The following is a 23,919-nucleotide window of genomic DNA, read 5'->3' on the forward strand; positions in this document are numbered from 1 at the left end:
GCCGGCGGCTCATTATTGCACTGACTCCAGCTTTGAAAAAAACCAAACAAAACAAAACAAAAGGGGGGAACCCTTGCTTTTGCCAGCTACTCAGAGTGTAGGAGCCCTGTGCTTTCACAGCAGGATGTGGGGTCTGCTGTGCTGATGCCATGGGGCTTTCCTGAGAGCACTCACACCTCTTGATCATGAAATGCTTCTGAGCGAGCAGCATTTCTCATCCCAAGGATGTCTGGTTTTTAAAGCACCATACATTGTAAAAAAAATAATTTGGCACCATATCAGGATGCCTTTAGGCTTCTGGCATCATATCTCTGAGATTATTTTAGATTATAAAGGTGCTCTACAATGTTACCCTCTTGAGAGTAACAGGAGTGAAGGCCTTCAGTGTCTTCTTCCTGGACAGTAATTGCCTCTCCAATTTTGGTGCTTTCTCCTCAGGATTCAGATTTAACTGTCCAAGCTGGATACGGTGGCTACCCCTTTAATCCCAGCACTTAAGAGACAGAGGCAGGAAGATCTCTGTGAGTGCAGGCTAGCCTCTTCTCCAGAGAGTTCCAGGCCAACTGGAGCTACACAGAGATACCCTACCTCAAAATTTTTTTATTAATTAATTAATTAAAAATTAAGTGTCCAGACACATGACGTCTAAAGAAGTTGCTTTGTGTGTTGTCCCCCCAGGTCTTACTCAGATCTTGCTGAAGCATATAACGAAGGACACAAAGAAGGTACTTGGACTTCTTTATTAGTCAGATTCAAAGTGGTTGTAAATGACAGATTAAAGGGTAGTTGGCATGGAGGAAAAAGATGGACAGTCACATACATATACAGGGTCTGTATGTGCACAATTGTGCACATGCTTACTTTTCTGTCTGCAGATTTAATTGTAGTGTCTGTGGCTGCCAAGAGACTTGGGTGATGTCTGTGGTCAAGACCCACATGTTCGCTCATTGTTGTCTCTCTCTTGCTGCTTAGCCAGACCAGACCAGGAATTTCCGCAACAGCTTGGTTTCTGTGGCTGCCTGTGCTGGGCCCTCTATGTGAAGTGCTCTTGTTTCCTACTTCCACAGCCTTCAGATTTAGCAAGTGCCTCTTTATTCTCCTGTGAGCAATATTCTGCCTGCTCTCCCCACCCACTCACTGCACAGCAGCTCCCCCTTTCCAAAGCCAGAGCTGATCGTGCCTGCCACCATTACTGCTGTCTAGACTCCACTAGATACTTAGCGCATGGGATTACAAGTAGTGGCCTGAGCACATCTGTCCTTGCAGGGCTGCCTGTGTTTGTAAACTCTGGTGATTTGTCTTGTATGCACTTTGTAAAAAGGCAGATATTTACCGTGTATTAAACACGGGCTTTATGCATGGCTTTGCCAGCTCTTCTCCACTGAGCTATAGCCTCAGCCTCTTTTTTCTTTCTTTCTTTTTTTTTTCTTCTTCTTATTTTAAAGACAAGAGCTCAGTAAATTGCCCAGGTTGTTCTGTGTACTGTACTTGATTTAAGCTCCTCCTGCTTCAGCCTCCCAAGTAGCTGGGTTAGAATCCAGTGCTACAGTTTTGGTTCATATTTGCTTTTTATCTGATGTGAAACAGAGTTGCCGGCCCAAGAATAACTCAGTGCTTTTTTGTGTCTATATGAATTCTTACATTCACATGTAGTTCCATTTGCAGAAGGATTTTTGTTCATTAGTTTTAGGAGTTTATTATTCTCAGTTCATTTATGTTTTTCATAACATGTGTTTTCCATAACATATGTGGAGTTAAACACTTCTTACTGTCCCATGCTTATAGGAACACATACATGGGGTTGAACTAGAAGTCTTCTGATGTTCCTTGAATGCTGGAAGTGATGTCAGGAGAATGGGGGTCAGAGAACCCAGAGTTGACTTAACTGTTAGCTGTCCTCTGATCTCACAGTTCTCTGGCTAGTTCCCCTCGACCCCCTCTGACTATGCAGTCTACAAGGCTATATCATTTGGTTATATTGGCCATTTGAAAAGATTTGTAGACATTAAAGAGGCCATTTTTATTAGAGGATAATGGACAGTAATCCTGTTTATACTTGCCATGTCTTGGTCTGTTGTCTCTCTAGCCTATGTCTCAAACACACTCCAGCTCTCCACTGCAGTTCACTTTCTTTCTCATGGGCAGAATCTCTGCATTAAGAGTAGGAAGAACAGAAAAAGGTCCTGAGGAGAATGGGATTCATCCACCATAGACCACTCCTCACGCTTATCACTCATTGCTTATCAGCACAATGGCTGAGTATATTGGAGTTCTACCAGGACTAGGCTGTGCATGCCGGGTGTGGGATGGGGAAGGAGGGGCTGGTTGTATGGCAGCTAGCAAAGTGTGTGATCCCTTCTCCAGGAAGCAGTGAATCCTTCAAAGCTGAGGAGAAATATGTAAAAAGACAGTTTTGGGACAGTCTTGTGGGGCTACAAGATTGTCACACCTTACAGCAGAGAGTGATGGCAGTTCTGCTCCTCTTCCTCACTAAGAGACTTGATATAAATGTTCTGTTCAGTCATTAACTCAGATGTGAATAATGGATGTTGTTTTGATACTACAGAACATGGATTTCATTTCTTTCAGAAACTCCGCAGTTTGATTTCAGAAAATGGTACCAAGTTATGAAGAAAACTTTTGATGAGAAAAGACGAAAATGGGAAGAAGCAAGGGCCAAGTATGTCCTCTGTCTTCTGTGTCCTGCTCTGTGTCCTCAGCTCCACATCTGTCAGTGTGTGCTTGGCAGCCAGTGACCTTTCTCTAGAAATTTTTTTAAAATTTTTTATTAGATATATTTCTTTACTTACATTTCAAAGGTTATTCCTCTTCCTGGTCTCCTGTCCATAAGCCCCCATTCCCTCCCCTCCCCCTCCCCCATAAGAGTATTCCCCCTATACATCCCCCTTATTGCCCCCCTATATTCCCCTGCACTGGGGCTCCAACCTTGGCAGAACCAAGGGCTTCCCCTTCCCCTGGTGCCCCAACAAGGCTATTCTCTGCTATATATGTAGTTGGAGCCCAGGGTCAGTCCATGTATATAGTCTTTCGGTAGTGGTTTAGTCCATGGACGCTCTGGTTGGTTGGCATTGTTGTTTTTATGGGGTTGAAACTAGACATAGTTGGCAGGATTCAAACCTGTGTGAGGAGACCCCAATGAATTTCTAGTCCATCGCCTTAACCACTTGGCTACGACTACAGAGCCTTAGAAATTTTTGTCCTGTACGTTCTAGTTAGTTTTTTCCCCTGGTGTTGGGATTCCAGCTCAGGACTTCACACACCATCCTCCAACCCCCTCTTTACTTTCTTACATCACTACTAATTAAACATGTTCATTTTTAGATTTCCTCGTTTTTCTTTTTCTGACCTCTAGGATCTAGCCTAGGCACCACACTATACTTTGCACTTGGGTTTGTGCAGTCTGTGTGAGCCTGGCCTGTGTGTACCAGTCTCCCCATGGGCAGAACTGGTCCGGTCCCATCGTGGGTGCCGTAGTGCAGAGACTTTAAGTGCTCTCCTGTGGCGTGTGTAATGGAAGGTTCTCTAAAACACTGACCTCTGAGAAAACCAGAGGAGGACACAGTGGCACCTATCTCAGTTCCCCTCAGTGCTTGTCCCTGGAGCACAGTTCAGGACAGACCCATGACTGTGCAACAGGAAGAGTGTTGCTTTAGGGACAGAAGTACAAGGTCTCCGTCCTCACGGACTTGCTCTGTCACCTGCTCACCTCAGCTGAAACTGAGTTCATTCATAGAAGTCTAAGTGTTAGCTGTTTAGCTGGGAGCACATCTCCACTGATGTCCAGCACAGTCTCATTTCTATTAAAACTCTGAGTCCCACAAGACAGAAGAAAACCCAACATCTGTTTATATAAATTTACACTAATATTGATATAATCAAATCATTTTATATTGTTTAAGAAAAGGCAGTCTCTAAAGTTCTTTGAAATGGGAAGTCACTTTAGTTCCCTGCTGAGCAAATCAAACATGGCCGACCCTCATGGACTACTAAGAAACCATTTTCAAGTTTCAAGGTGAAGCTTTTATTTTCCCCCTAAACTTCAGAGAAACATGTGCAAAGGCAGATAACGTACTATGGAGGAAAAGAAGAGTGACAGGTTTTTGCTAGGTGGCTCTGGGAATAGGAGCAGTGGGGACAGTGCATCCTGACAGGTAGGTGGGCTCAGGTTCTGACAGTAGAGGACAGGGTGTGGAGTGTGCTCTGACAGCCCACTGATTCCTCTTCTTTGTTGGGTCCCCATGTTCTATAGTAGATGAGTAAGAGTTGTCCTGGGCACTTGGGGAGTCAGCCTCTTTCTGTGGTGTCAGCTGGGTAACTTTGCTGATCCTGAGGGCTGGGTGTTGCAGGGCCATGCTGTACAGTCTCCTTGACTTGCCCCAGCAGGTCACCCCTTACGTTTCAGACACTCCCAGTTCATGCTGCAGTGAGAGTGAGTTAGTTACACGTCTAAAAGTCCTGACATTTAGCTACTTTAGGGGAGTATTTAGCAACAAAAAGGAGTAGGTATTTTTAAAAATCCATTTTTTAGAGACATTAAACCCCAGGGAAGAGGTTGTTTATAGGATCCCATACCAAAGCCATCCTCCACACAGTGTTAATAGGCACAGGTGGTGGTGTCAGTCACTGCCACCTGATGTGTGGGCATGGAGTCCTTAGGCATGCTGAACACCTTTTTAGTGTCATCTATGCCAACCCATTTTCACATACATTTTTATTTTTTTTGTCTTCCTTTGTAAAGGTTTTATCTATCTATCTATCTATCTATCTATCTATCTATCTATCTATCTATCTCAGTTTATTTATTTCTTTTACTTGGGATAGAACCCAAGCCTCCCTATTGCTCTGGGCATCATCTTTCGAGCTGTCAATGATCATTAACACATTTTCTGCAGTTAAGCATACTACTTTGCATGAGAGTTTGAAAAATGCTAGTAAAAAATAGTAGTATAAAGCCAGCTTAGTGGGCTGCCTTGATGGCTGTCAGTTTATCACAGGGGTTGGGAAGAACCTGGGTAAAAATTTAAAAGCACATATAGAAAAACTCATTGCCAGTTAGGGGAGATGGCAAGCATTAGGACATGCATTCTAATCCCCAGCACCCATGTAAAACCCAGATATGGTGATTCATATCTGGAACCACAGCACTGGGGAGACAGGGACAGGAGGAGCCCTAGGGCTTGCTGGCTGCCCAGTCTAACCCAATCAGCAAGTTCTGGGTCCCCATGAGACAGACAGACAGACAGACAGACAGACAGACACACACACACACACACACACACATGAAAGAGAGGGAGGAAAGATAAATGATAAAAAGAAAAAGGTTGCTGATCTTTTGGGTTAGGTAAAATTTTCTTTGATATAAATCAAAAGCATGATCCAGAAAAGAAACATTGGTAAATTGGACTTTAGAAGTAAGGATTCCTTCAAAAGTGCTTAAGAGAAAATGAAACCCTGGGCTTAGAGAAAGTAATTGAAAACTAGGCATAGAGGTGCACGCCTTTAATCCCAGCACCCGAGAGGCAGAGAGACAGGTGCTTCAAGGTCTGCATAGTGAACCCCAGGGCAGCCATTGCTGCACAGTAAGACCCTCGGCATGGGGGAAAAGCCAGAGGGGGGGGAGGGGGGGAGAGGGAGGGAGGGGGAGGAGCAGGGGAGAGGGAGAGGGGGGGAGGGAGGGGTGTTGCAGATCTACTAAATATCCCATGAATATCAGACGGATATATCTGATGAAAGATTTTTATCTATAAAATATAGAGAATTAATAATAAAACTAGGAAAACAAGTCAAGTTTTCAAATGAAAAACTGAACATGTACAGGATACACAAGAAGAGACACGTATCATAATTAGAAGGGGGTCTACTCTCAAACTACAGTTGTTCCTGCAAGTATAGGATCTGGAATGTACAGCTACTTTGAAAAGCTCAAGTGAAATAAAAATGTATGTTTCTGCAGAAATCCATATAGAAATGTTTGTAGTGATCTCCACTAGTGACTGGGTAAATAACTGGCATATCAATGCCGTGCAGCCCACTGAGCAACACAGAGCAAAGCCTTCTGATACACAGGAGTTCGACTCCTTATATGATAGTGGAAGACCCACAGGTTGCATAGGGCCTGAGTCTATTTATGTAACATTCCCCAGTGGCCAAGCTTATAGGTTGCCCAAGATCGAGGGTGTGGATCTGACTAGAAAGGGCCTGGCTTTGGGGATGATTGGACTGGTCCGTGTATTAGTCACAGTGCTGATTACATAGCTGTGTGTGAATGCTAATTGGAAGTGTCCTGAAAGAGGTTTCATTATATGTAAATTATACCCCGATTCTCTTTTCAATCAGTGAAACAAACCATATCAAAAAGAGGGAAGCATCTAGAAAGGGTCTAGCTAGAGTCCAAGGCCTCTGTGGTATGTCTGTTTGGGAACTTTTTTGTACTGTGAAAAGCAGGCAAAAGAAGGCAAACATCTGGAGAAGACTGCATTTCAGGAGGCTGTCCAAACAGTTGGAACATTGTAATCCCCAACCCATGTTCTTGGGGTGTGGCCTGGGGATGGTAGTAATGCCTCCTTGATTGTGGTGGCCACTTGTTTAGGTCTTCATTATCAGTGCACAAGAAAAACCTGTCCAGACCTGTCATTCCCAAGGAAAGCTTAACAGTGAGCATCCCTCGGGATTTGACTATACAGGGCACTTGTAAGAAAATAAATGATAATTTTTAAAAGTTATTATAAATAAAAATAATAATTAAAAATAATTTAAGAAATTCACCAGAGATCTAAATGACAACCTTATCAATGTTTTAAGTATGGTATAATTTACCTAAATTTAGTTTATACATAATTTCCAGGAAGGCAGTATTATATAATATTGATACACGTCCACTTCTGATGCTTACAGAATTGCCCAATATCATTTGGTGGTTGCTTCTCTTTTTAAGACAGAATCTCATGTAGGCCTGGCTGCCTCAATGCACTGTGTAGCTCAGGCTGGCATTGAACTGAGATCACAGGGTGTGCCACCCGCCTCTGCAGCTCTGCAGCACATAGCAGCGCACATTGCCTGTTTGTAGATTAGTCTTACCGTGTAGCTCTGGCTGGCCGGGCACTCGCCTCTGCATGCTGAGCACTGGGATTAAAGGCATGTGCTACCCCCACTGCGAGCCTTACGATGTAACAGTCCTGTAAGAGCAAGAAACAGCACAGATGCTAAATGTGTCTGTTGGCTCCTGTATTCATCTAGTCATTACTAATGAATACTTAAGTTGAATGCCTACTATGTGCCACCCCATCTATTATTAGCAAGGAACCTAAAGGGGACAGGGACCCCACAAGAAGACCAACAGAATCAACTAACCTGGACACTTGGGTCTCCCAGAGACCAACGCACCAACCAAAGAGCATACAAGGGCTAGACATAGGCCCCCACACAAATGTAGCAGATGTGCAGCTTGGTGATCATGTGGGTCCCCCAACAATTGGAGTAGGCTTACCCTGATTCTATTGCCTGCCTGTGGATCCTGTTCCCCTAAACGGGATGTTATCTTGTCTGGCCTCAGTGGGAGAGGATGTACTTGAGGTGCCAAGATTAGTTTGTACCCAGGGGGCCTCCCTCTTCTCAGAGATGAAGGAGAGGGAGGGTGGAGGGAGCTGGGAGGGGGATGCTGTAATCAGGATGTAAAGTGAATGAATGAATAAATAGACTAATGAAAGAAAAAAGGAATATATAGCCATAGTGGGTGTTGGGGAACATAGACATGAATGGGAAGACCTTGATCCCACAGCATAGAGGCATTAAAATGGTGTGATTCTACAAAAACAAATACAAAACCAAATACTTAAGTTGAATGCCTACTGTGTGTCCTAGAGGGCATAAAGGAGACAGAGACAGTTCCAGGACCTCCATGGTCAGTGGGGCTGCTAGACACATGCAGAAGTTGAGCAGACCCTCTGACTCAGTCTCCTTCTGTGCCGTGGTGTCTTTATTATTTTATTTTTTTAGTAGCCTGAATCAAGAAGGTGGATTTTTTTTTAAACTGTGGTTTCTGGAAGGCTCCTACTTAAGGAAGTGAAGAACGGAAATGAGCTTTGAACCATGGAGTTATGTTGTCCCACAGTGGTATCCTCTGCTGGGACCAGAAATGGGGTGTGCCACTATTCACTTCTGGTCACCAGTCAAACATAGGATGCCAGATAGCATTTAGCCTATGGCCTGGGGGGGGGGTACCCTGTGGACCAGATCATCCCAGCACCCCTCTGCACTGAACACGCCTAACTGGCTCCCCTCAACAAGATCAGATTTAGCTCTGTCTTGCTAGCGTCTGGGTCTTTCCTTCCTATTCTCAGTAGGAAGAGGGTGGCTTCCAGGCACTGGGTAACAGAGAAATGGGTACCCGCTGTCTATTGTATGTGAGTTTCCAGACCAGAGGGCATAGACCTCAGTGATGAGCACTTAAGGCAAAGAGAAAGAGCAGTGAGAGCGAACAGCAAGGGAGTGCGTGTGACGGAAGCCAGCTCGCTGTGCTGTCGAGGTTGAGTGGCCCCTAAGGCCTTGACTCCTAGGAGGAGCACACCACTGGCCGCTCTCTCGGGGGTTTCCTTCCGCAACAGAAGCACTGACAGAGTGTAGACAAGCACCCAGAGCTGCGGAGTTTCAGGTGCTGCCTCTGTCTCTGAGCATTGGGGACCCACTTCTCATTCTGCTTCGTTTCTCTTCTGCCTTGTATAGGTATGTTTGGAAAACCAAAAGGCCACTCTACCGTTCACACATTGATAAGTCAGTCGCATATAAGAGAAGAGGTGAGTCTGTGGTTTCCTTTCTGTGCCAGGCAGCAGCACAGTTGGGATACCACCCATCTCCTCATGAAAAGCAAGGGCATGCACGTACTTTCCACTCAGGGGGGATGCTTTTGTGTCCATCTCCTTCCAAAGGAGAACTCACGTAGGAATCATATTCTGGGAACTTGCCTCCTTCTTCATAGCAGAGCTCAATTTCTCAGCAAAACTGAGGTCCTCTGTTTCCATGACTGTGAGAGCTCTGTCAGGACGCCCTGAGATCGTCCTGTGCTCTTTTAAAATTGCTGTTAAGTAACTTCCTGAGCCCCTCATGCAGCTCCGGCCTCACCTAATGCTCCAGCGTATGTTACTGCAGTTAGGAAACCAGCTGGGTGCGAGTGTGAACTAAGGACGCTGAGGGAGGAAGGGGCTCCAGAGTGTAAAGCCGGACTGCCCACCACCACCCCTAAAGCAATCCGTTCCCGTGACCCAGGCTTTCCTTGTGCACTAACATTTGTCTCTTCCTCCATCTCTAGAAATGGTGGAGAATCTTCAGAAACAGTTTAGTGCCCTGATTGGTTCAGCACCCGAGGTGGAAAGGCAGGCCCCTTCAAGTTTTCAGCTCAACTGGACTGGAGAAGACACCGGTAGCCCTTGTTTCCATGGACACAGCCTCCAGGGGCTCCTGATATCGAAAGGCCAGGCCTTGATAACCAAGAACTCCCTGTACTGGCTCAGTACCCACAAGTTCTGTAAAAGGTGTGCATGCTTTTAAGACCCCAGAAGCATGAGGCATGATGACGTCTCCAACTCAGCTTGGAGTTTCTTTCTCTTCCTTTTGGAGGCTATGATACAATTACACTATTTCTCATCTCCCTTTCTTCCTCTAAACTCTTCTATATACCTCTTCTTGCTCTCTTTCAAATCCACTGGTTTGTCTCTTTTTCCATTAATTGTTACATATATGTATGTATATACATGCATGTGCCTTAATACATAAACACACCCTGCTCGGTCTGTATAGTATTATTTGTACATGTGTTGTCATGGCTGACCATTTGCTGTTGGATAACCAGTTGCTGTACCTTTCTCCGGAGAAGTCCGTTCTCCCCCATCTCTGCATTCCTTAGTTGCCTGTAGTTCTTTGTGTAGGGCTGAGTTCTCATGGGCTCCCCATCCACTTAGGCATCTCTATTGTCATTGTCCTTGTTCAGTTCTGGTTGAGGTAGCCATGTGAGGCATTATGTGTGTAGCTTCTGACGTTAGGAGATACAGCATCACAGCAAAGGCTTGATCCTCTGCTCTCGAAATCCCTGTCCTCCTCTGCTGTGTACCCTGAGCCTCAGGTGCCTGAGTGCCTTGGAGATGCACCCATTAGGACTGGGCTCCACGCCTCTGCATCTTGATTGGTTGTGACTTTCTGTAATAGTCTCCATCTGCTGCAAAGAGGAATTTCCTTTATGATGAGAAGGAGGAGGAGGAAAGGAGGGGGAGCGGGAGGGGGAGGACTACACTTACCTGTGAGCATAAGGACATACGTTTAAGAGTAACTAGGAATTATGTTTGTTTAGTGTAAGTGGTGACGGTGGGATTTTCATTCCTTAAAAAAACAAAAAAACAAACAAAACTACCCAGGGTTGGGGAGATGGCTCAGTGGTTAAGGGTACCTGTTGCTCTTACAGAGGTCCCAGGTTCTGTTCCCAGCACCCACATGGGCATCAGGTGTGCATATGATACATAAATGAAGACAAAATTGTTATGAAATAAATCTAAAATAATAAAATACCTCAGGAATCTAGGACCACATATATAACATGGCTCACACTGCTCCAAGCGGTTAGTGTTTACCTGTCTTTAAACCTGACTGTGGGCTAGGTCAAGCATGTCAGAAATAGAGATTGATACAGTGAGCCCTCCTGTCCCAGCTCAGTGATGATGGACAGTGTGACGAGTTTTCTCTTTTATAATTAAGGAGCTCAGCAGAGTTCCCAAGTCTTTCTAAGCATAATAGTGCTTAAAGCTAGCTGTATCTACTGGTGAAGGGATTGGGGTGGGCAGTGCAGTGGTGCCAGAGCTTCTTAATTACTATTTAAAGATAACATGCCTTTTCCTCTTTCCATTCCAGCTATTGTAAACATGTGACAACTTACGAAGAATCAAATTTTTCTTTGAGTTACCAGTTTATACTAAACATTTTCTCCTTCTTACTGAGAATAAAGACCTCTGCTCTCCATGAAGAAGTGAGCCTACTTGAAAAGAAACTTTTTGAAAAAAAATACAATGAATCAAAAAGGAGCTCAAGATCCAAGAAAGTGAGAAGACATTGAGAAGCCAGAGGGGCTTGCTCTGAATGGTGCGCTATTGGATAATGATGTCTTAGCACTATGTTCCAGGGAACTATGTAAAGTCTATTGTTGGACAGGCATACATTTTGACAGGTGTCTTTATATGCATTGTAAAATAGGTGAACTTTGAATTATTTTCATGAACACTTTTTTTCAGAAAATTAAAATATTATATAAATGATATCTGAAACTTGTATTCATTGTATTTTAAAGTTAAACTTTGTTTTTACACTTTCCCTTTCTAAGATGGAAACTAGCTATGTAGTTGAGACATAGAACTGGATGTACAGCTCAGGCTAGCCTGGAACTCACTCTTGTAGCCCAGGCTGGCCTCAGTGCATCTCCATCTTGAATCTGGGATTATAAGCATGCACCATTGCAATTGGCTTTGAATTTACCTCTTACTTAAACTTAATCCCAGACTGACCAGAGGTCTAACATAATCATTCACCTACACATATGTGTAAGTGTTCTGAGGAAATAGTATGGATGCCTCGGTGTCCCTGGGGTTGCAGAATCCTCCCAAGCATATCTCCAACCTAGAAGGCAGAAGAGAAGGTGGGCAGCATCGCCACGACAGACAGCAGCCTGGCGACACTGAGTTCACTGTGGGCAAAGGAACAGGTTATTAACGTGGCCAGGGTGCTTGCAAAACAATAGGCAAAAGGCTAAGGAAATCCAGAGGCCAATCCAGAAAGACACGAAGTGCTGTCCCACGTAGTGAACTGGCGGTGTTTTAAAGAAGTGAAGCACCTGGAGGATATCGAAAAGTCGCCATTCCTGCTCAGAGTCCATTTTCTCAAGGCACACCGAGAGTGGCCATGTTTTGGTGATGATCTAGGCATCAGAGGTGCAGCACCAAGCCACCTGCCTGCTTTAAGGGTCATGTGACCTAGTTGGGCGCTGACAGAAAGTCAGTATGTCTTATGGGGGATTAAATCAAGCAGGAAACAGTGGGGGTGATCATAATAAGAAGAGGAACTCTAAGAAGCATGACCGAGGGAGACCTTCTAGGGAGGTGACATTTGAGCAGAGGCCAACTAGCATGAAGTACAGTTTAGGGAACAGGCTGTGTTCTCAGGGAAGATCATTCCGGAGTGACAGAGGGAAGGACAGAAGAGGTGGGCATACCATCCAACCCAGGGTCAGAACCGGGCTTTTATCCTGTGCTCGTCACAGGAAGCTTTGGAGAAAATGTCAACAAAAGCCTGAGGGAATTCTTTCCGTGTTTGCTGAGTTTCAGGCCTTGATTTGTTGATCAGTAATAAATCCTGCATTTTTTAAACATGTTTTTGGCTTCTCTGAGGGAAACCCCATGGTCTCATAGTTACTTAATGTAGTACTTTACATTGACTGAATTTCAAATGTTGAGCCAACCTTTTATTCCTAGGGTACCCCTCACTTGGCCCTAATCTGTCACCTATTTTATACATTAAGTCTACTTTCTAGAAAATATGTTTTTAGATTTAAGACAACATTTTGATATGTAGCCTGGGGTGGCCATGACTCAGTTCTCCTGAGCCTCCTAAGAAAGCTAGATAGAGGCATAGCTAATAGGCTAAAATTTTGTTAGTAAATCTTTGTTCTCTGTTCATGAGGGACATGCTGGAGTTTTCTTTTGTTTGGTCTTAGACTCCTTGAGATCTTGTCATGTTACCATCACTCATGAGAAGTGAGTTCAGCTTCCATCAATTGGACTGACAGTACTCAGCTCTGACCTAATCAGTGGGAGTTAGGTCCAAGATGGCCATGTGGCACAAACAACGGAAGCACTGGACATCCTCACCTGACAGTCAAGCGCGCTGATCCTTGGGCACGGGGCTTGGGGTCTGGAGTAGCACCTATCCTGTCGTCTGAAAACCTAAGGAACCAATTCAGTCAGCCTCCGAAATGTAAAGGTTTTCAAAGCTGATTACGCAAGCTACCATGCAGCAAAGACCCTGCCTCTCCTGTGTTTCAATCTCACCAGTGAATTCTGACCAGCACAGCTGCCTTTTTCGTTAGTTCACAGACAGCTGGGACAACTCAGACCCTGGCATGCGGCCGTCCAGCCTCCCCACTCTGAAATACGTGTTCTTCTGTAGTTTGAGGCTTGGCATGGCCCTTAAGAAAAAACAATGCCTTCCTGCAGCTCTGGCTTCCATGCACAGGAGCAGTGGGCATTACTCTGGGACTGCAGTGCTGGCACAAGTGGGTGAAGGGCCTCATCCCCTTGGAGGGCAGCTTCTGAGGGCATGCACCGAGCCTGCTTGCCACTGACGCATAGCAGAGGAAACCACTTCAAAAGCTGAAATGGAGGAGGAGAGGCCAGGACCCAGCCCCTGCCTCCTGGCAGCCAACAGATGGTGACTTCCCCTGTAGAATGCCTATGTCTTAGCCTCACGCCCCAGCCCCCCTCACTGGCACATCCTCAACTGCGTGGACACAGAAAGACACTGGGAAGGGGCTGTAGCCAGAGCTTCCAGAAGACTCTGGGCAGGATTTCTAAGCATGGCTGCTGTAAAAGGTTGCAGGGTGCTTTAGTGTCACAGCTAGTTAAGAGTGAGGTTTTTAGTCCAAGAAGCTGGTGAGGTTTTTTTAGTTTTGGGGGTGTTTGTTTGTTTTTTTAACTTAAATGCCTTTGACTTCTTGAAAACTGAGTAAACTCTCCCAGTTCAGTCTCTCACAAAACACACTCAAGAAGTTCTTACTGTGTGTTCAGTTGTTTGCTGCCCTTGTGGAGTGCCAGGTTGACCTCCTGACACCAGTGGCCAAGAAGCCTCAGCAAACAAACAGCCTCTGTTTGGGATCACTGGCCATCTGCTCTTCTGGGGCAAGTGTTTCCTTCCGAAACAACCAGTGCATGCCTTATGAATCTCTGCAGGAAACTGGCTGGCTTGGGAGTACTCCCAAGGGACTGTAAATGCCAAACTAGCCTCAAATATAATGACCTCGTGTCACCATTGTGGCATACATTAACTGCATTACATGATTAAGGATTACATAAAGTGGAACAGATAGACTTTTAATTTAAAAACTCCCAGGATTGGGCTGGGGATATGGCTTGGTGGTAAGAGTACCAGCTGCACAAACACAAGGCTCTGAGTTCGGATCCCCAGCTTCCAGGGAAAAGCCTAGCCTGCAGCACACAGCTGTGACCCTAATGCTGGGTGGGAGGCTAGACAGGTGGGTTCCCCAGGACTCACTAACACTGGGGGCTGGGGATAGGGAGGAGATTCCTAAATCCTAGGAAGAAAACTAGCCCTGAGGCCAGAAACATCAGGAGAGTGGAAAATGTATGTAGTTTTCTCTTTTTGAAATTCACACCAGAAGAAAAATCTTTCTGGAAAGGACCCTGTCTGTTAGAGCACTCTGTCCTCTCCCTCCATGGTTTTAATGGCCCCTATCCTCTAGATGATGCGATTCCCACAGTGCATCAGTGGAAGGGGGCACACAGAAGGACTATACCAGAGTCCTGGTCCTTCTGCTCTCCCAGCAGGAAGGGATGCCCGCCCCCTGCATGTGCCCCACATGCACCTCTTCTGGTGCCTAACACTGTATCCTCATCCCTGACTTTGCTCCCGAGCCTTTCCTTGGCACCTGAACACTCCTGTCTTTGACTTACCCAGGACCTACAGTATATCCTGCTTGGTGCACTTTGTGTTGTCGGCTTGCCTGTGTCCTCCTGTATGAGGTCATTTCTTGAGGTGCCTTAGAGAGCCCTGTAGCTGGTAGATCTCCAACTGTGTAATGACTAAAGGGGGCCATTGCTAACTGCTCCATTGGTCACTGAAGGCACTTGACATATTTAATGAACAGACTCACCTGTGTCCTTTCAAGTACTGGTTTGGAATCACTGTGAGCTCTTTAAGAGACAGGGAAACTGGCACCCCTTTCATGGTCATCAAATAGCTGTCTCCCACTTCGTGTTCCAAGGCCCTGCTCATGAGGCTGCTTGGCAAGGCACCACATTACTCCATGCTCAGCCTCATAACTACTGTGACGTGGCTCCCCTTCATTTTACGAGTGGGGCTATTGAGACACTGAGTTCATTGATTGCTTAGGATCAAACAGGAAGCCAGAGAACCAAGATCTGATCGCAGGCAGCCTGGCTCCAGAGTCCTTGAGCTACATTTCCTCACAGCGCTGCCTTTCTCATCTGGGGGTGGTACAGATGAGAACACCGGCCTCTATCTGCAAAAATCATCAGAACCTTGTCCACCTTCGCCCCGAACCTGGTCTCCCTCAGAGGTGTCCCCTGCCTCCTACTCAGCTACAACTCTAGCCTTTGCTGCCTGTGGCACCAATCTCCATCCCGCTCCAACACAGCCCCACAGTGTCACTGCCCAGCGCAGACAGACACTCTCACCACTCTTCAAGGGGGATTGCAAAACCTCCTGTCTCTTCAGGCATTTATCATACCTCAGCCAGCAATTTTCCAAAAATAGATTTACTAGCAGTCTGGGGCTCCAGATCTTCTGATGGCTCCTTGCTGTCTAGAGGCCCAGTGGCTTCTCACTGGACCATGGCTTCTGTACCGTTTTCCACCTCCTGCCTCCCGTGCTTGCTCAGCTCAGGCAAGCCATGACATCTCATTGCCCCAGGCTCTTGCCAGGGCTAGAGTTGCTGTCAGAATTGTCCTCTCTCTCCCAGAAGAATATTTTTCCTCCCTTAAAACCCTGCCTAGATGTCATCTCCAGCCAGCTTTGCCCACCTCAGCTCCCCAGAGAAAGCTCCTTTTTCTCAGAGCATACACTCGGCCAATGAATACATGACATTTGAGCAAGATATGGCTTTGGAGAGTGAGGGTCAGGTCAGCCACGCACACGAGTCCAGTGCCACAAACCAGGTAGGCCAGCTCAACATGTTACCCCACGGCTCTGAGGGTACTGGAGACTTTGGGCTAAGAAACTCAAGACCTTGCAGGAGAAAGAACTAGAACTCCTAAGAGAGCAGGCAGTATTCAAAGATGGGCACCAAGGACACATCTCACTTTTAAGTCAAAATGGACTCCAGTGATTAAGAGTGTGGCTGCTCTTCCGGAGGACCTAGGTTCAATTCCCAGCACCCACATGGCTCCTCATAACCATCTGTAACGCCAGTTCTAGGGGACCAGAACCCTCTCCTAGCCTCTGTGGGTACTAGGCATACAAGTGGTGCTCAGACATACCTGCAAAACATCAGAACCGATAAAATGATGAATTTTTTTATAAAAGAGAATTAAAACTTATCTAAGCTGAGTGTTGCCAGGTGAGACCCCCTCATCCAAAGCAGTGGCACAACATGTGCTCACACTTCATTCACACCAAGCACCGTCTGCTCCCAGACAGCCTTTGCAAAATTCCTCAGATAGGCTTCTCCTCGCTGACGATTATTGCCAAGTACCCTACATTTCCCTCTGTCTCCAGTCTGCAATTCTTTATTCTAGTTAGCATCAACAGACATCACTCAATACCACAGATACTGGTCTGGGTGGGTTCATGGTTCAGAAAGGACATATAAAACTGAAAGTAAAAAATAGGCAATTTTTCAAGCAAAGGAAGTTGTCCGAGCAGGGAAATCACTGTAAGAACTGAGTCAGTGAAGCATGAACTTGGAGCCATCGGAGCCATGATCCATTTGACCCTGGCTTGTTCTTTGCCTACAAAGTAAGGTTGTCCCCCAGCCCCTTGTACAATGATGTATGAGTTGCTCCAACGATTTTAAATAGATACGTAGTTTTGTTTTCATTAATTTATTCCCTCATATATTACTGCAGTTTCCCCTCCCCATCCACTCAGTCTCTGTTTCCCTTAGAAAAGGGCAGGCATCCCAGGGATACCAACCAAACATGGCGTGGATATATATTTTGTATGAGCTCTCTGACCACTAGTTATTAGTAGGACTACTACTTCAAGAAGTAAGTGTGGCCGTGTGAAGCAGCAAGCAGACCCCATCTGGGAGTTTTCTTCACGTGCCACCAAATCCAATGGCTACACCCATTCACTGTTAGTCACAGGCCAGAGGGCTTTCTGGAGGTTAAGGCCTGTGCTTCTGAGCCCAGGGCTTTCTGGTAGTTATGTTGCAACTGCTGAGCCCTCGCTGAGATGATCAATTGACAGCGAAGCCACGGCAAAAGAATGTGAGGTATCCTGGTTCTTGTAGTTGCCAGCAAGCGGGTGACGCCCTATCCCACGGAGCCACTTCTCCATTCACAAACAGGAGCACAGCTGACTGCTTGGGTGTCTGGAGTCTGGATGAAGTCCCAGGTACCTGAGAAGACTCACCCGAGATTAGTAGACCTGGCAGTGGCAGGCAGGATGGGGGAAGGGAGCAAGCCTCCGGCAAGCATGCTCAGGACAACAGTCACATTTGAAAGTAAATACGGGTGACCAAACTGACTACAATCCCGAGAGTGAGTGGTCTCAAGGTTTGAACTGCTTGAGCAGCCACAAAACCAGAGACCATCCTAGAAAGTGCCAGCTACCGCTCTTCTGGATTGAACACGCCCAGGCTGCTCTACAATGGGGGCCATGGGTTAATCTTGGAATCTCAGGCAGAGACAGCAAACCTTGGAAAGTGTGTTGTTAGGAAACAAGCTGCCGAAGCACACATCCCACACTTCCCGGCGCAGAGACTGAAACTAATTATCTCTCTACAGCGACTTCTCCATCTATGAGAGACGACCTCAAACTACCTCCAACAGCTTCAAGGATCAGAGGTTCTTGGGGGTGTCTGATGGGGGACACTCGATATTCCCCAAGGAGGACCAGTGTCACTACCGTCTTGAATAACAATGACCACTGATGCTAATATGGTTGACAGTTTAAAAGAAAATGAAGTAAAGTTTTTGTGCTCTAAATAGCTTGTGCTAGGATAAGGAAAATTTGAGAAGGTTGTAAGTTTATTATCTGTTAAACTCCTGTTATGTGCCTGAAACTGTATGGGACATCTAACTTTTCTTTCTTTTTCTCTGTGAGGGTCTTACTGTACCACTCAGACTGGCACTGACTGTTAAACCTCCCACCTCAGTCTTTGGACATGATAAGACTACAGGTATGTCCCACTATGAGCAATTTGTGGTATTTTTCTTTTAAAACTAGCAAAAGTCTTTAATGTTAGTAGTGATTACGGCCTGATTGCTCACAGGGAACTCAAAGGTTGGGCAGCTTTCTACATCTCAGGCTGGAGGGGGCGGGGAGAGTCAAACTCAGTCGCCTCCCACACCCTGTTCCCTGGAGTAGAAAGTCCTTCATCTCCTGCTGGCAGAGGTCTGAGACGGTGAGCTGGGTGGGGCGGATGGAGTTCTGGCACCGAGGCTCTGCCATTATTATTGAGCCACTTAAGATGTCCCTTCCTTACCAGCGTTTTCACTGGGCCTAAAATCACTGAAGGCAATGAGCCCCACAAATAGCCGTTGGAGGCAATGGGGTGGCTTTCCTGAGGACTAAGTACATAGATAGGTTCCTGCTTTTAGAATATTTCTGTTGTCGGGGTGCAGAAAGAGTACTCAGGAGACTGAATGCCAGTCCTAGCACTTTCTGGCAAGCGCTACTATTTTGCTACACTCCAGCCCCCTCAGGATCTTTAGAAGATAGAAGTCATCTTTAAATGCCCATGTGACAGGCAATGTGGGTTTTTTAAATTGTATCTTTATTAATGTTTAGATCAAATGCACAGTAATGGGGTTTCATTATGACGTTTTCATACAAACACGACATTCCACTTTCCTTCGATGCCTGCTCCCCTCTACTGTCCCCTCTCTCTGGATCACTTCCTTCTCCCAAATAGCCTCACCTCTGCTCTGATGTTACACTCTCTCACACAGCCTCCACTGTGGAAACTCTTGAAATCCATCATTCCAGTTAACTTCACAACACTCAAACCTACTTCCCTCACATCCCAAATGGAAACTGAGAACCATGAGGAGCGCAGCCTGCTCAAGGCAAGAATGAGATGCTGGCCTAGGATTTGAATCCTGGTCTCTGAGAGTCATTTGGAACTGAACTAAGGAGAGCACATTGCAGTCTGAGGTGTGGGCTAATAAGGGGCCATGAGCAGAGCCCCTGGGAGTAATTGGAGTGACACAGCAGGTTGACCTTTAAAGCCAGGGAATGATGCTAAAACAACGCATGCCCAGAGGACACAGTAATAAGAATACAGTGTGTTGGAAGCTTTCAATTGAGGCATGGGTTAGGAAACATGTCAGGGGCAGGTGGGAAAGGAACTGCAGTGGCTAGGGTGCTTCTGATCACAGCAACAGTTTTCTTTTACTGATGCCCAGAGAAAAGAAACTGTGCTGTGAGCAAACTCACTAGCCGGGAGTAGCATCTGTGCTAAGACCCTCTGGATTGCAGCCAACTTTGACACATTGTTTTCAGACTTCGTTGTTACCACATCATCTGCACTGGGGATTGGGAAGAAGTCCAGTGAGTGCCCTACTCTGACACCCATCACTTAGGACACAATCTTCTTTTCAAAACGGTGTGACATTTCCATAACCCCAGCTTTTGGGGAGCCTATGACAGGAGAATCATGAGTTTAAGGGGTATACAGTGAGATCCTGTCTTAAAAAGCAAGCCACAGCAGGAGAGTGGTGGTGCCTGCCTTTGAGCCCAGAACTGGGGAGGCAGAGGCAGGCGGATCTCTGTGAGTTGGAGGGAAAAAAATGAAGAAAAAAGAAAAAAAGGCAACAAGCACATCCCTTAAATTAAAGGACAGCAGTTGGGCATATTGCTTTATGCCCGCATCCAGCTACTCAGAAGCCTGAGGGGAGAAGATTGTCTGAGACCAGTCGAGATTCTATCTCCGAAAAGCAAAGCAGAAAACAACAGGGCTATCCCATTCTTAAGGTTAAGAAGGCCCTCCAAAAAGATAAGCTCCACTCATAACTAAAAACCAGTAAGATAGTGTTTTCTTATCAGTCTCTGACCATGCCCGGTGCTGATGTAGTCATAGCTCGGGCCAGTGTGAGCCCTTAATTGTCTAAAATGCACAGCCTTCTGGGAAAAGGTCTGTAAAGATCTAAAACATTCCACCTGTGGGCTGCTGTGAGCTAGATCAATGGCTGACGGACAGGCCTGCAACCCTGAGTTTCATCCCCGGAACACAAATAAAGGCAGAAGGAGAGAACTAACACTATAATGTTGTCCTCTGACCGCCATGTGTAACCCTTAGTGTGCACACATGCATACACACACATCATGTACACACATGTAAAATAGTAAAAATGCTAATTTTAAAATTGCAACTCCAATTCTAGGAATCTATCCTGTGACCATACTTGGCCTAGCATACAAAAATATACTCAGGAGGATGCTTACTGCGAATGTTTGTGACTGTGAAAAGCTAAGGGAAAACCTACTGATCACCACTAGCCTCTAGCACACACCAAACCAAAGAAACACAGATGTTACCGCAATCACATGAGAACTGTGGAAACCGTAGGAAGTGATCATTTGTCTTAGCAAAAACCCTATATGCTTACAATTACATAAAAAAACCTGGAACTATACACACAATCGTCACAGTTCTCTCAGGGAGCTGGGGATGGTGGATGGAGGAGCCATTTCAACTCTAGCTCTTCCCAATTGCTTAAATGTCTTTCTCCCCTCCCTCACTTGTTTCTTAGTTTATTTATCTCGAACTATGAGTACGTATTACTTTCTATGATTGAAAATAGTGTTAACATATAAATAAGGGCCTTTGAGATGGCTCAGTGGGTATGGGAGCTTGTCACTAAGCCCAAGGACCTGAGTTCGATCCCCGGAACCCAGATGATGGGAAGAGGGGACCAACTCCCACAAGCTGCGCTTTCATCGCCACACACAAGCTGCAGCTCATGCTCCCACACATAGCCCCCAATCACGTCAGTGTGAATAATTTATAACAAAAATAAAGGCATAATGCTCACAGCTCACAGATGTGGACTTGAATTTCAGAGTATATTAGAAATAAACAAAATAATTCTATCTTGAAGTTTACTAACAAGACCTAATTTTTTCAGTGTTTGTTTGTTTGTTTTGTTACAGGGTCTTCTATAGTCTAGGCTGGCCTGAGACTCACTCTATAGATAAGGACAACTGTTCCCACCTCCCAAGTTCTGGAACTACAATTGTACGCCACCATACCTAATCCTATCTTTTTATTATAGCTATGATCTAATACCAGTGGGCCTTCCTGTTCTGGTTCTGGTTTTATGGCTTAGCCTGTCTTCATTGGTCCTGTATATTTGGTACCTACCATGTGCCAGACATTGAGCCCAATGGACCAATGCTCCTAGATGTTCTCTATATTAGAGGGCCATGTAACTTAGCCCCACAGGAAGGCCGAGGGACTAGAACGCAGGGCCTTGGAGGCCTACAGAAAACTGTGCCATTCAATAACCGTCTTCAGGACATTTTCCATGTATACAGCAGTGCTGGGGACCAAGCACTGACAGAACAACGCCCTCTCTGGGAAAGCTCACATAAGATATCGGATGTGGAGAACAGGGCATGGTAAACGTGCTGGAACTATGCTGGTGGCACTGTGGATGGCTCACTGGCCCAAGGCTCTGGAAGGCCAGATAGGGGAGTGGAAGTACTGTGGTAGTTCACTCAGAGTCTGTGGTATCTGAGTGAAGTGGTGTCTGCCAACCTCCAGGGTAGCAGCTGACTTGGGAAGGGAAGGCTTTATTGGGAATGACATGGGATTGTGCTTTAGGAAGGGCCACCCTGGCAAGAGTATGGAGAGGTGTTTGTGTGGGTGTGCACTTGTGCCTGTGTGAGCATGTGCATGTATGTGTGTGCGTGTGTGTGCGTGCATGCGTGTGTGTGCACACGTGTGTGTGTGTGTGTGTGTGTGTACACATATAATTTTCTTAAATTTGAGACTATCAAGTAAAGAAAGAGCAGACCCCAGGCCCAAGAGTTGAACCAGGGCTGAACACAGAGGCGGGAAACGGCCCTGAGCATCATGTCTGTGGTTACTGACTGACATGCTAGCACCCCAGAGAACTGAGAACACAGGGTGGGGAGGTGAAAGGCAGCTAGCACAGGACAAAGGCATGGTCAGCCCTTAGCAAGAGCACATCTGCCTCCCTGGTTCATCATCTCTCACTGGCCGGGAGCTTTCATTCTCCTCTCAGCTCACCTGTCTGCCCTCTCTGTTCTCCTCTCACCTCCCTCTGAGCCTTTGATGTTGGAGGTTCTGGGGCCTAGGGACCATTGCATCTTATATGTTCCTCCCTGCCTTGGGGCTTCAGCCATTTTAAGGCTTTGAATTCTGCCCTCAGGATGACCATGCCCAGAGGTCAAATTTCGGTCCAGATATGCCCCCTGGACTCCAGTCTAGTATCCATCTGCATGACTCATGTATTCAGATGGAAAATGAACTTTAAACTTAACACATCCCAAACAGGACCCTTGCCCACTTATAAACTGCCAAGTCTGCTGTCCCTCACCATCTCAGGGGACAACAGTCATTCTATCCAGTTGCTCAGCTGAAAACACCCCTGGTCATCCTTAACAAGAATGACTTTTTTTTTTTTTTTTGGTTGTCAAAGTTTCACTTTGGGGCTGGCCTGAAACTAGAGAGCCTCCTGCATCAGCCCCTGAGTCCTGGGATTGTAGACACACTCTTTAACTTGCTTTTTGGCTCTCAGAGAATCCCGTTAGCTCTAATACAAAGGCATCTAGAATTCAAACCCTTCTTAGTGCTCCATCACCCCGGGCCATGCTTCTGGCTACTGTTTATCTTTTGCTTGTATTTTTTAAATTGCCTCCTACCGATTCCCTATACCATTCAGTGGCCAGCTTATTTTAAAAACGCAAGTGAAGTCTGTCTATACCCTACTCCAAGCCCTTCAAAGCTTCCTCACTTAAGACCTTACAGAAACCTGTGGGGCTCTAGAGTTTGCACCGGTGCCCAGTTACTCTCTGGTCACAGTACTCTCTCAGCTTTGCAGTGGACACGCTGATGTCCCCTCTATCTTAGTCCACGGCTGTGCCTTCACCCTTATGAAGTACGTTGACTGCCCATCATTCACCATCTTCATTTTTAAGCCCAGAGAGCGCCATTCTGCTTTCCCCATCCACCTGCAGAGATTGCCATCTCTGCACACCAAAGGAGTCATAGTGACTCCCAAACTAGGATGATCTAGGAAGCAGGAAAAATTGTCTGCTCGGTCTCTGCCTTGTCCTCTACGGTGATCCGTCTCCACTGTAGTAGGCCTGAGGCTGAGGTTAAAGCCGACCCGTAGGGGGGAAAAGATGTTTTTTAAAAGGGTGAAGGATATGGGAGGAAGATGTGGAAACCAATCTGGAGCTAGTCAAACCGAAAGACCACACAGGTAGTAGCTAGGAGTTGAGGATGCTAAAGCCCAAATGCAGCTCTGAGCAGATAGAGCCAAGCCAGTACAGACGCCCTTAGGAGGCTGGTGAGGAACCCTGGAGCTTGGGAAGGTGGCTTAGAAAGATGCTATTGACACTTGGTAGGTGCCCAATAAACAGAGACCGCTGATTGGGGAAACATGGGTTATTAAGGGGCTGTGCAGATTTGCGACTGTCACACAGTGGACACTGAGAGATGAACTAGCAGGAAAACTCCAAACCTGTACAGATGCAAAGAAATTCCCTAAGTATTTCCAGGCAGAGGCCTTGGAGCCGGGGAACTGACCGCGAACGAGAACTGGAAGGTGAGACGCGCCCACGCGGGTGCGCGCCGAAGCTTCCCGGCGCCGGCTGCAGCACCGGCCGGCGCCACCGGGGCCAGCGGCGCGCAAGCTCCCCAGCACCGCCGAGCACCGCCGAGCACCGCGTGGCCCCCGCCCTCCGGTCCGGCCCTCA

General features: G+C 46.4%; 1 protein-coding gene and 1 long non-coding RNA gene across 18 annotated transcripts in view; one reads left to right on the top strand and one right to left on the bottom strand.

Annotated features, from left to right (window-relative positions):
• Taf1b (TATA-box binding protein associated factor, RNA polymerase I subunit B) overlaps positions 1–11,317 on the top strand; it is a 76,408-nt gene extending 65,091 nt beyond the window's left edge. For all 11 annotated transcript variants that reach the window (XR_015622158.1, XM_087554782.1, XM_087554775.1 and 8 more), the window contains 5 exon segments: positions 679–725; positions 2,590–2,680; positions 8,743–8,813; positions 9,326–9,548; positions 10,915–11,317. Coding sequence is in view for 10 of the 11 variants with exons in the window: in XM_087554782.1 (XP_087410908.1) it covers positions 679–725; positions 2,590–2,680; positions 8,743–8,813; positions 9,326–9,548; positions 10,915–11,116 (634 nt within the window). In the remaining variant the exon portion in view is untranslated.
• On the bottom strand, positions 725–23,892 carry LOC148005164 (uncharacterized). 7 transcript variants are annotated; one of them, XR_015622944.1, is made up of 5 exons: positions 23,685–23,892; positions 12,921–12,995; positions 9,875–10,228; positions 7,099–7,196; positions 725–2,763 (listed from the first exon to the last, which is right to left on the bottom strand). It is a non-coding gene; the product is annotated as an uncharacterized LOC148005164 (long non-coding RNA). The 7 variants fall into 7 exon arrangements; XR_015622942.1 differs by lacking the exon at positions 725–2,763 and adding an exon at positions 4,019–4,439; XR_015622946.1 differs by lacking the exon at positions 12,921–12,995 and having other exon boundaries at positions 9,875–10,225.
• Positions 23,893–23,919: the final 27 nt, after the last annotated feature.

Source organism: Rattus norvegicus, chromosome 6, assembly GCF_021556685.1.
Source record: "Rattus norvegicus strain SHRSP/BbbUtx chromosome 6, alternate assembly SHRSP_T2T, whole genome shotgun sequence".
Taxonomy (NCBI): Eukaryota; Metazoa; Chordata; class Mammalia; order Rodentia; family Muridae; genus Rattus; species Rattus norvegicus.